This window comes from Ostrinia nubilalis, chromosome 5 (genome assembly GCF_963855985.1).
Source record: "Ostrinia nubilalis chromosome 5, ilOstNubi1.1, whole genome shotgun sequence".
Lineage (NCBI taxonomy): Eukaryota > Metazoa > Arthropoda > Insecta > Lepidoptera > Crambidae > Ostrinia > Ostrinia nubilalis.
Window position 1 is genome coordinate 13,466,046 of NC_087092.1, and position 10,528 is coordinate 13,476,573.

The following is a 10,528-nucleotide window of genomic DNA, read 5'->3' on the forward strand; positions in this document are numbered from 1 at the left end:
AAAATACCTATCATTTCATGTATCAATAGTTATATTAACACTAGCCCGCGACTTCGCACGCGTGGAAATAGTTTGATTAATGTTTTCCGTTTTTGCAGCATTTTTTTTTTTTAGTGCTCCACCTTCCTCGATATGTTACATGAATACCTACCTACCTACCGTAGCACTTTGACAACGTGTGACTACGCCTTTCCAAACATAAAAATTGCTATGCAACTACATTAGCAACTTTGTTCAGTTCAATATTCTGAAAATCTTGTTTTATACTTTTTCAGCGTCGTTTTTTGTCGTAGTTGGGTTTTAGTTTTTTTACTTTTCATTGAAATGGAACGCGAAAGCTGAAAATCTTAAATCTCATTATATTTTCGATTTGGTTGTAGAGAATTTTAATCAAATGTCTAGCATAATACCATGATATTGATCAAACAAATAACATTGCAATAATAATATTGTCCTACTGAAAGCCATAAGAGCATACCCATGGGCAAAGGATAGCGACACACATTTTCCCTAACATTATGTAAACCACGATAACTTATTTCGGCTGGGACGTAAATTTAATTCTACGTTGAATATTACATAGATTGAAGTGAATACCTAGGTAGGTAATTAGCTAAAATTGGTTTATGTAAACACATAAAGTTAATCAAAATATAATGTTGGTTTTGTTGAATGTTGGTATTGTGTTGTTTTGTGTTATTTCTGATCCTTTTAAATATCTACGTATCAAATTGTCTCCAAAAGGGAAAGAGACAATACATATTAACATCAACATTCTGATGATGATTATTATTATTAGAGACCTAATGACCTTTCATTAGGTCTCTACCGCAGGAGCTCGACCCTTTGTTATGTACCAGGGACAATTAATGTTGATAGAGGATATCCAGATATATCCAGAGATAAGATATTTCTACCTTACATTAATAAAATAATGCTAGCTCACACAAGGAAGAAATATTTTCTTATTATCACGGCCGTGACTGATTCTGGTTAAAGGTAACTGTGACATGCCTTTGTCTCCATAATTACTGTCACCAAAAGCTTATTGCCCTGGCTATAAATAATGAAGACAACGGTTAATTATTGTTTATTAAATGTTAATAAGTACCTACCACCTCTATCTCTATTGCCAATTGAAATAGTAATTCTATAAAGTCTGAAAAGCCATTGTCGATGATCCATAGAGCAAACAGTTTTGTAGGCTGATCTGAATTTCTTTGCACCATAAATTTATTATATCTTTAATCTTTGAATAAGGTTTCACATAATAATAAATCAGTATTATGTACAAGCAAATATGTGGGTAAATCGAAGGAAAGTAAGTTCAGATAAATTGTAACATTTCGTATTTCCTGTAATATGGAGCGAAAACTCTTTCAACTTTGCTTCATTCACGTTGCCGCAATCTAAAAACCTCTTCTTCAGTCGAAACATTTTATAATTTTCACGTTTTATCAAACCGTAGACACAACATCCCATTATTATTTAATAATGACATCAATCATAACGTTAATTAAAAAGTTACAGAGCAATTTTCGTTGTGCCGGTGTTTATCACTCACCTGAAATTTTCCAGTGAACTTTCTCACAAAGACCTCGGCTTAGTACAAAACAGATTAGCCGTGTCGGCGAAATAAATCGTTTGCCGCCGATATCCATGCAAACAAAAGAAGGCGTACTTACCGAAATTTGGTTGAGAAAATCGGGAGTACTGGAACTGGGGCGGGCGCAACAGGCAGCTTAGGAGATACACACAGTTGGGTTTAGGAGCATTGTTTCACACAGATTAATTTTTCACTGGTTCTTGTACCGGTTAGGGGTGAAGGCTGGCGCGGCGTTCGGCCGGCCCGGTAGCGCGTTGGGGTCTGAGACGAGCCGCCCGCCCCCGCCGCCCGCCCCCCGCGTGAGCCTTCGTTTAGTGTTCGCGCCCTTTGTGACACTTGAAACTGTTGTTCACAAATGAACCTTTTTGGCTACGCAAATATCACACAGACCGACAATGGTGTTGCTTTACTGCGCTTTTTGATTTTTTGAAAGAAAAACTGAATTAAGATTTTTTGACAACTTGATTAGCTTATGCAAATTGCAATGTGATATTGTTTAAGGAAAAATACAATAAGGGGAACCCCAAGTACCTATCCTACATTATAATATTAAAAAGCCTTCTGCCATTTTTGAATCGATAATTTTTTCATTAGCAATATAAAATAGAGTCTTGATAGTTCTGAGAAGTTCTATTAAAAATAACTTCTGAGCTTAAGGCGGTTCTCTGAAGCGTCCTATTAATCACAGATAAGGGAAAAAATGGATGAAGTCGGATAAGTACCGATCGCTGATCGGAAAGGAGTAAGGACAAGCTTAACGAGGAAATGGATCTTACTATATCGATTCGGAGTCATTCAAAAATCATTTGCTTTCTTTCAAGGTTTCTAAGCATAATGCCATTGTAGCTTTTTAGCCTGATATGTATTCAAATATATTTGGAATCTCAATAGATAGGTATGTTTATTTTTTCAGCAGTAAATGGGCAGCTACTTGTAAATAAACAGTTTTTAATGAAATGCAATAACCACTACATTGCAACATTTTATTCGTGACACTTTTAGGTAATAAAATCATTAATTAAGATTTGAGAATGCATTCATTAATGGAAACAAATTAAATTATTTTAGTAAGTATTAATCCCAAACAGAAAGACCGTCAGTTTTTAACCCTAGCGAATACTTTTAATAAGCGTTACATTAATATGGGTGAACTTAACCAACTTGCAGAATTCATTAAAGTTTCGAACTCTTAATTATCAAGTTAAATTAATAGCAAAGTTGGTATTTACAATGTTGGTAGTGGTTTACATAGAACTTTTCAATGTTTCTGAGGAGATACTATCTTTAATTATACTAATCTATGTATACTAATATTATAAGTAAAGCTGAAAAGTGTGTTCGGTTGAACGCGCTAATCTCAAGAACTATAGGTACTTTTGAAAAATTATTTTTGTTTTGGATAGCCCATATAACGACTTTAGGCTATTTATAATTACCCAAGTCAATAGGAGGCGGAGTAGTAAAGAAAAAAAAATGTTATAAAAACGAGAAATATTATTCAAACTATTTTCACGCGTACGAAATAACGGGAACAACTAAGTAGTATAGTGATAAAATGAATACTTTAATAAAGATAACAAAAACTTATAATAGGTAATATGCATTGTAAATGAACCGTAATAATTATGTTTAGTAACTACAGTAAATTAAGGACATCGAAGTTTTTCATACTTTTCTCACCCAAACGCACAAAAGGCCAAACCGTAGCAGCCGTACTTAAAATGCTTCAAGTAACAAATGGTGTGTTTTACATAGATTTTTTCAGAGAAAAGCCTACCGGCGGCATCTTTTACAAACAGAGATAACGAATAGAATTTTATTTTCAAACAAAACAAATAAGTAAAAGAAGAAACGAGGTTTAATTGGCTACTCTCGGCATCATTTTAGCTCCCATGAGAGTTGTGATACTTTGTGAAAATCAATCCCATTACAAGCTCTTGGGAAATCAGGAAGGGTTCAACATTAACATCAGAATGCTTGTATACCCCCATTCATCATATTTACGCCTTGTTTATGTTACTGCAAAGAAACACAGAGAAAACAATATTACTCGGTGGTTGATGAAACAATTTTCTACCTTCAAGTGTTAGGAGCAGGATGCCATAGAGATAGTTCTGAGGAAAATCATTATTATAGGAAAACAGTGTCTAATACAAATCCTATTTAACGAGATACTGTACTTACTGTATTAAACACTTTTTATTTGTGGTGCATTTTTTCGCAAATAGGTTCTATATTGATTCAAAATTTTTATTAGATGAAGAAAAACAAAGTCAAAATAACAATTTAAAAAACTCACTAACAAAGCTCTTCACATGTTATAGAAAATAATCACTCGTAATTCACTGACACGTTTTCTTTAGCTCCATTGAATGTGGTACAGCTAGACGACAGCACATTAGGCTAAGTTATTAATGTAATTGTAATAGGTTTTATTTTCAAACAAAAATTTATAATCTGATGTCTGATCGACTGTAGGTACATGGTTAGTCGTGTTCCGGAAAGCGCAGGTCGGTCCCGCGCAGGTTGTCGTCGATCCACTGCTGCGCCTGCGCCGCCATCTGCTCGTCGAAGTGCTCGCGCCAGCCGCCCGCCTTGCCTGGAACGAGATTGAGCCTTATGATATGTTTCAAAGAGTGGGTATTTGAAAGACAATAATTCACATTTTGTGGCATCTTTCATAACATTAACGCTCAACACGGTGAAACACAAAGGTCATTTCAGTCTAGGACTAGTTTGAAATCTGTCATGTTTCGTTTCCTATGCTATAGCATAAAGAAAAGCACATTTGGAACTCAAAAGCAAGTTGCAGTTTCTTTATTTTGTGTAGGTATCTCCGTCAATTTTTCTTCGCTCTCTATTTGTGTAGTCAGGCTTTCATCGAGGTAGCATCTCTGTAATTTTGTTTTTAGTCATATTAGCCTTCAATCTATCAGTTACTTCTAGCAAAGTACATCCTTAGATGAAATAACACGTCAACAAAAAGTACAATACGTAGAATAACTTTATTTCATTAGAGTACTAACCCTTTCGCATAAAAGACACGGTCTTTGCTACATTCTTGTCACTCAAGTGCGTAAAGGGCTCATTGTTAACTGACTTATTCTTCTTAAAGTTGTCAAACTTGAGGTGTTCGCTGAGAGCCCTGACCTGCGCCTCGCTTGGCTCCTTTCCTAGAAAACGTGCTACGCGGCGAATGCCGCCGGGGAGGTCCTGAGAATAAACATTACTTTAAAATAAAATTGATTTGAAGTTCTCTGGATGACCGGCACATGTGAGTTAGTGTGACGAAAACTTTACTGCTTATGCTATAGAACTTCTAAGCCTTTGGGTAAGTACTATCTACACATCGATATGAACCGGAACACTACTAACCATGTACCTACAGTCGATCAGCAAAGCAAAGATCCGTTTAAACATACGATTCCATAAATATTGCCTACCTACTTATTGTTATTGATCACTTACAACTTTTATATTTTACCTTAATAAGATCTTCATAGAATAAAATAAGCAGGTTAGCGTGATGTCTCTGCCCCCAAACTTCTTTCAATTGTTCAAAGTATGGACAATAATCCACTGTAAATGTTTAATTACGTTTAGTGTTACAAACTATTAACATTGGAATTTATAATTTTACGATAATTTGAAAATAAGCTAATACTTTTTATTAAGTTTTCAGATAAATCTAGACTGAATCGTGATACCCACCGTCACCCTTCACGAAAGATTCCCAGAACTGCTTAAAGTTACCGAAGTATCCAAAGAAGGCGAAGAGCTTGTAGTGGTAATAGTACGAGACGGCGACGTCCCGCGGGTCGCGCGCCACGTACACCACCCTCGAGGTGGCCAGCAGCGACGGAGGCAAGTGAGACTTGAAGAACCGAGGAGAGGGACGATCTGCAGCTAAATCCACCTCGGAACTTAAAAACACTTTTATATCCTCCTCTTTTCCAGCGCTCAATTCTTTAATTTTTTTCAATGCCTTATCGCTGTTGATGACATTGGCTCTAAAAAAGAATTACTTTATCTATTCATATGTACACATGTTATCGTTTTTGATGAGTTTTTTATGTATCACTTTTCCCCAATGAATTGCTTTTAATTTCGTTTATCTATTTAATAAAAGACTATAAATTACAAATTAATTTGTTATTTGAATATGCAGCCTTGTTCAATAAAACTTATCTTGGTACCTACTCACTCTAAAAATGGAAATCTATTGACTAAAAGAACGTCCTTTGATGTTTCGTAATCAAAATCTTTTGCAATCATCCACACCATTTCTTGGACCCATGTAGTGCCTGCAAATTAAACCCGATTATTTGTATTTGTTTTTTTTTCTAACTTCGTCATATTCCATATTAAATGTTTTCAAGCAAAAACAGGTAAGGTACAAGCCGACGACGCAGTAGCAGCAGACGGCGTGTCGCTGCGACGCACTGGTTTCTATGTACTTCTATGAAATACCTTCAGACGACATGTCCTTAGACAATTTTGAGCGTGAAAAGGATGAATGCCATTGTTGGCCTATGAAATGCCATGGTTGGCGGATAGTATCATCCCCAGTAAGTACATATGGTATTTTATAGAATTACAGAGAAACCAGTATCTTAACTTTTCAAGCATAAAATTGACAGGGTTAAACAGGGAGTGACGAAATGTTCAAACGCAAAAGTCACGCTCCTCACCCGATCTAGGGAAAGACACTACCCAGATGTCATCCAGCCTGAGTGGCATATTGTATATTTTCGCTGCTTCTTTCCTATAGCCGCTCCGCAGGAAATAACCTTTGGGACCGACCCGCAAGTATCCATCTATGAAAGCTAAAAACAAGCATAAGATCTATTATGACGTTTATTATTTTCAGCTAAGACAAAATTCCTCAAACCCTCCCATAGTTTGTCGAATTAGAAGACAATAAAAACTACATTAAAGGACACCACGTCCTATAATGTAGTTTTTAGTTTTTATCTACTGTGCACTGGTATAAAAAGCATGATCAATTCACGCACCATAAATATGATTTCTTAACATTTTTTACATGTTTTTAGGCAAATATTTACCCGTATTGAAGGTTTTCTGTAACTCGGCGAATTCCTCAGGCTCCACATCATTTATAGCGTAAGGAAAATCACTGCTACTCGTACCGTGCATCATTTTGTATTTAGTTTCAAAATATTATGATGAAAACTATTTTAAATAGGTAAGAGTTTTTAACTGAGAATGATATCAAAGTACAAAACACGCACCGTTCTTGCCTCCTGTAACTAAATGACTAATAAAATAGGTATATTAATGTATTTCTCAAACTGAAATATAACAGCAATTATTGTAAATTCAAATTGGAGTGACGAGAGGAGGAGGCATGTGTAAATTATCTTGTGAAAATTATCTATATCTTAACCGTATTAGTGTTGGTTTCGTCATGGTAAACAGTCAAATATTTTTCATATTCAAGGTTGTGTGTAAACTGAAAATACAGAAAAAAATAAAGACAGCTAATGAACCTTGAAAGTTAATTATGAATTTTGTATTTTTTAACTTTTTAATTTACTAATCTGATTTTTTTAGCATGGAAATCTAAAAAGTCAACGTAGATATCCACCTTTTTTAATTCTCCATGAGTTGCATCTCGAATTCAAATTCGCTCCAAATTTAAATTCCGGGAAATTTTGAGCTAAAAAAGTATTTTTGGCTCCAAATTTTCCATAGTTCGAAAAAAGGTGTATATGTAGATGTATCAAGTAGTCTACATAAGTAATGCAAATACAATGTTTTCCAGCAAGGAACCATTGAACCATTATAAAATCAATCATTTTTAGATTCCCATGGTAATAGCACCATTGATTGACATTTGTACCCCGAGCAAATCAAGAGGGGATTGTTATTTCGCTAAATTAAATAAATGTGCCTATTAAAAACATGAAAAAAGCTTTTATTGTATTAAAATAAGGGGAATTATAAAACAATCGACTAAAAAATAACTTAGCGACTGATGATGGCATACTGTTTTAATAAATTGAGCGGTATGAATTTGAGTAAGCGAAAAATTAACTTAAGTAACGACGAATATTGATTAATAATCAAATGCAGAACGAGCTTACAAAAAGTGGGTTATGTTTAATCCATTTTAGATATTAAAATTCTGTCCGTGCGATTACATTACTAAGTGAGCGACTAGAAATACAAAGAGGGCAACTTCAATATTAAGATAGATTCGATTTTTTCCAATTGAAGTTATTTCCAACCAACAACTAAAAAGTTCACTTCCAGCAAAGTTTTTTAAGCTGCATTATTAATGATTATTGGTTACTGATATTCTATGTGAGGTCTTATGTTCTCTAATGAAGTAACTTCATAAGAGAATTCCTCTGTCGCGATTTCTGTCTGTTGCTACCTATATGGTAGCCCAAGTCATTAGAATCCTCTACGTTACCTGAGGCACCTAATATTGAGCTTGGACAATGGATTTTGGATCTAGCAATTCGGCTGAAATTAACAACACTACCACTAGAAGCAAAAATGATTCCCATTGGACAAAAAAGAAAACAAGGTCGGCCTGCTAAATCCAAGCCAGCACTTATTTGCCAATGACGATGAGTATAATTATAGTAGGGCTCCTGCCTATCAATGCCTATCAATGTTCCATACAATTAATGATATTACTTTTTGTAGTTGACTGAAGTGACTTATTTTGTTTTGTTATTTCGATTTATGTAAATGCATATTATTATTACTTGTTTCATTTCATTACCTACCCTTAAATTTTAATAATTACTTGGCTAATATAATAGTGTTTCTTCAAATATCATTTTTAATGTGAGCTCATAATACTTTGTTCATTGTAGTATTTTTCAGTGGTTTTTGTATTTGAAACACTTCATTTAAGATAAAATGCCGCTCAGTATAAAAAAAAACAATTGCCAAATATTGAAAATAATGCAGGACGTAACGTTGGCGCTCAAACAAATATTAGGTCGCTCAAATATTAAGAAGTATCTCATTGTGTATTTTAAGTACCTCAAATTAATGTTTGTTAGTTGCTGTTCTGTTGATTTCTCATCTTTCGCAGTCAGTCGCTCACTTAGTAATACTATAACCTAAATTAATTATTTTTGACACTTAAAACTTTAATTTACAGTCACTCGTTTTAATACTACCCTTAAAATAAATATAAAACTTTGCAGTCAAAAGTATTTGACCAGTGCTCAAGTCAAAAGTATTTGACCAGTGTATGTTGCCAGTGATGGTGTATGGCTCTGAGACGTGGTCGCTTACTATGGGCCTCATAAGAAGGCTCAAGGTCACCCAAAGAGCGATGGAGCGTGCTATGCTCGGAGTTTCCCTGCGTGATCGAATCAGAAATGAGGAGATCCGTAGGAAAACCAGAGTGACTGACATAGCCCGCAGAATCGCTAAAATCAAGTGGCAGTGGGCGGGGCACATAGCTCGAAGAGCTGATGGCCGCTGGGGCAGGAAAGTTCTTGAGTGGCGACCACGAGCTGGAAGACGTAGCGTGGGCAGGCCTCCCACTAGGTGGACCGACGATCTGGTGAAGGTCGCGGGAAGTACCTGGATGCAAGCGGCGCAGGACCGGTCTTTGTGGAAATCCTTGGGGGAGGCCTTTGTCCAGCAGTGGACGTCTTTCGGCTGAAACGAACGAACGAACGAACGAAAACTTTGCAGACGCAAACATATCGTCTTCAAACTAATAATAGACTTCTATTATGTTGTTTCAACGAGTATTTAATGTACCGCATAATTAATATTTCGTACAAACTTCATGAAAATGTAGACAATATTTAGTTGTCAATATTATTTGGTGAATGAATCTTTAGTAATGTATTCGCAATATTAGCTATTAAAATATTAGTCGCTATATCATCGCCATGTAGGAATTGTTCAAACTTATAACTAGCTAGAAGTAGCTATCCTTTTTTTCTACTTTTTTTTTATTTATAAATAAGGGAAAAGGAGATTAATGTGAATTAGAACGATGCAACGAACGAACCAACCCTGCAGGTAGGTCTTATTTTGCCGTGATATTTTTACGTAACTCGTGACTATAATCTTTTATTTTATTTTTTCTTTTATAGTTTAGAAAAATAAATTATGTTAGTCGTGTCTTACTAAACTATAAAAGATTATTAAATAGTAGTAGGGTGGGTGCACCAGTCCCACACCAGGAACCAGTAGTACACCATTTCTAATTTCACATCAAAATATTAACAATCTGTAGAATTTTCCGCCACTTTTGATACGTTTGGTAGCACTGCCGTACTTCTACCAATAATTAGTCTTAGATAAAAAAATTAAAACCGACTCCAAAAAACCTGCACTAAAAAGTAGAAAATAATTACATTATTTCTTTATTAGGACAAATGTATACCATGATTGATATTCTCGGAGTCGGTGCCTGCTAAATGCCAAGCTTAATAAATGTTCTAAATTTTTCGGCACCGACTCCAAAAATATCAATCATTGTATACATTTGTCCTAATAAAGAAATAATGTAATTATTTTCTACTTTTTAGTGCAGGTTTTTTGGAGTCGGTTTTAATTTTTTTGTTAAAATTAATTTATTTCATGCTTTTTAGTTGGTAAGTCCTTGTTATTCTCACTAAATATGGACGGTACCTATGTTTAATGAGATTGAGATTTTCCATTTTAAGTGTTAATAATCTTCCCTACAATACAGGATACCTACTTTAATATGGGCAACTAAAAAGTATAATTTAACTTACGAAGTTTGACCTTTTATCATCAGCTCACCTAAAAAACCTGAAGTATTACAACTGTATGTACATACGTACCTAAAATATTTAAAGAATTATTCTCCAACTCCTAAGCGGTAAGGAGTTTTACCTTCCATAATCACCTCATCAACATTAGATGATGACTTACATATACTTGAATATC

At 34.9% G+C, this 10,528-nt stretch overlaps 1 protein-coding gene across 1 annotated transcript; it reads right to left on the reverse strand.

Annotated features, from left to right (window-relative positions):
• Positions 1–4,092: 4,092 nt before the first annotated feature.
• On the reverse strand, positions 4,093–6,766 carry LOC135072148 (sulfotransferase 1E1-like). The gene is made up of 7 exons (XM_063966100.1): positions 6,673–6,766; positions 6,298–6,432; positions 5,811–5,910; positions 5,318–5,616; positions 5,091–5,185; positions 4,633–4,819; positions 4,093–4,205 (listed from the first exon to the last, which is right to left on the reverse strand). Exons 1-7 carry the CDS (start codon positions 6,764–6,766, stop codon positions 4,093–4,095), a joined length of 1,023 nt encoding a protein of 340 aa, XP_063822170.1.
• Positions 6,767–10,528: the final 3,762 nt, after the last annotated feature.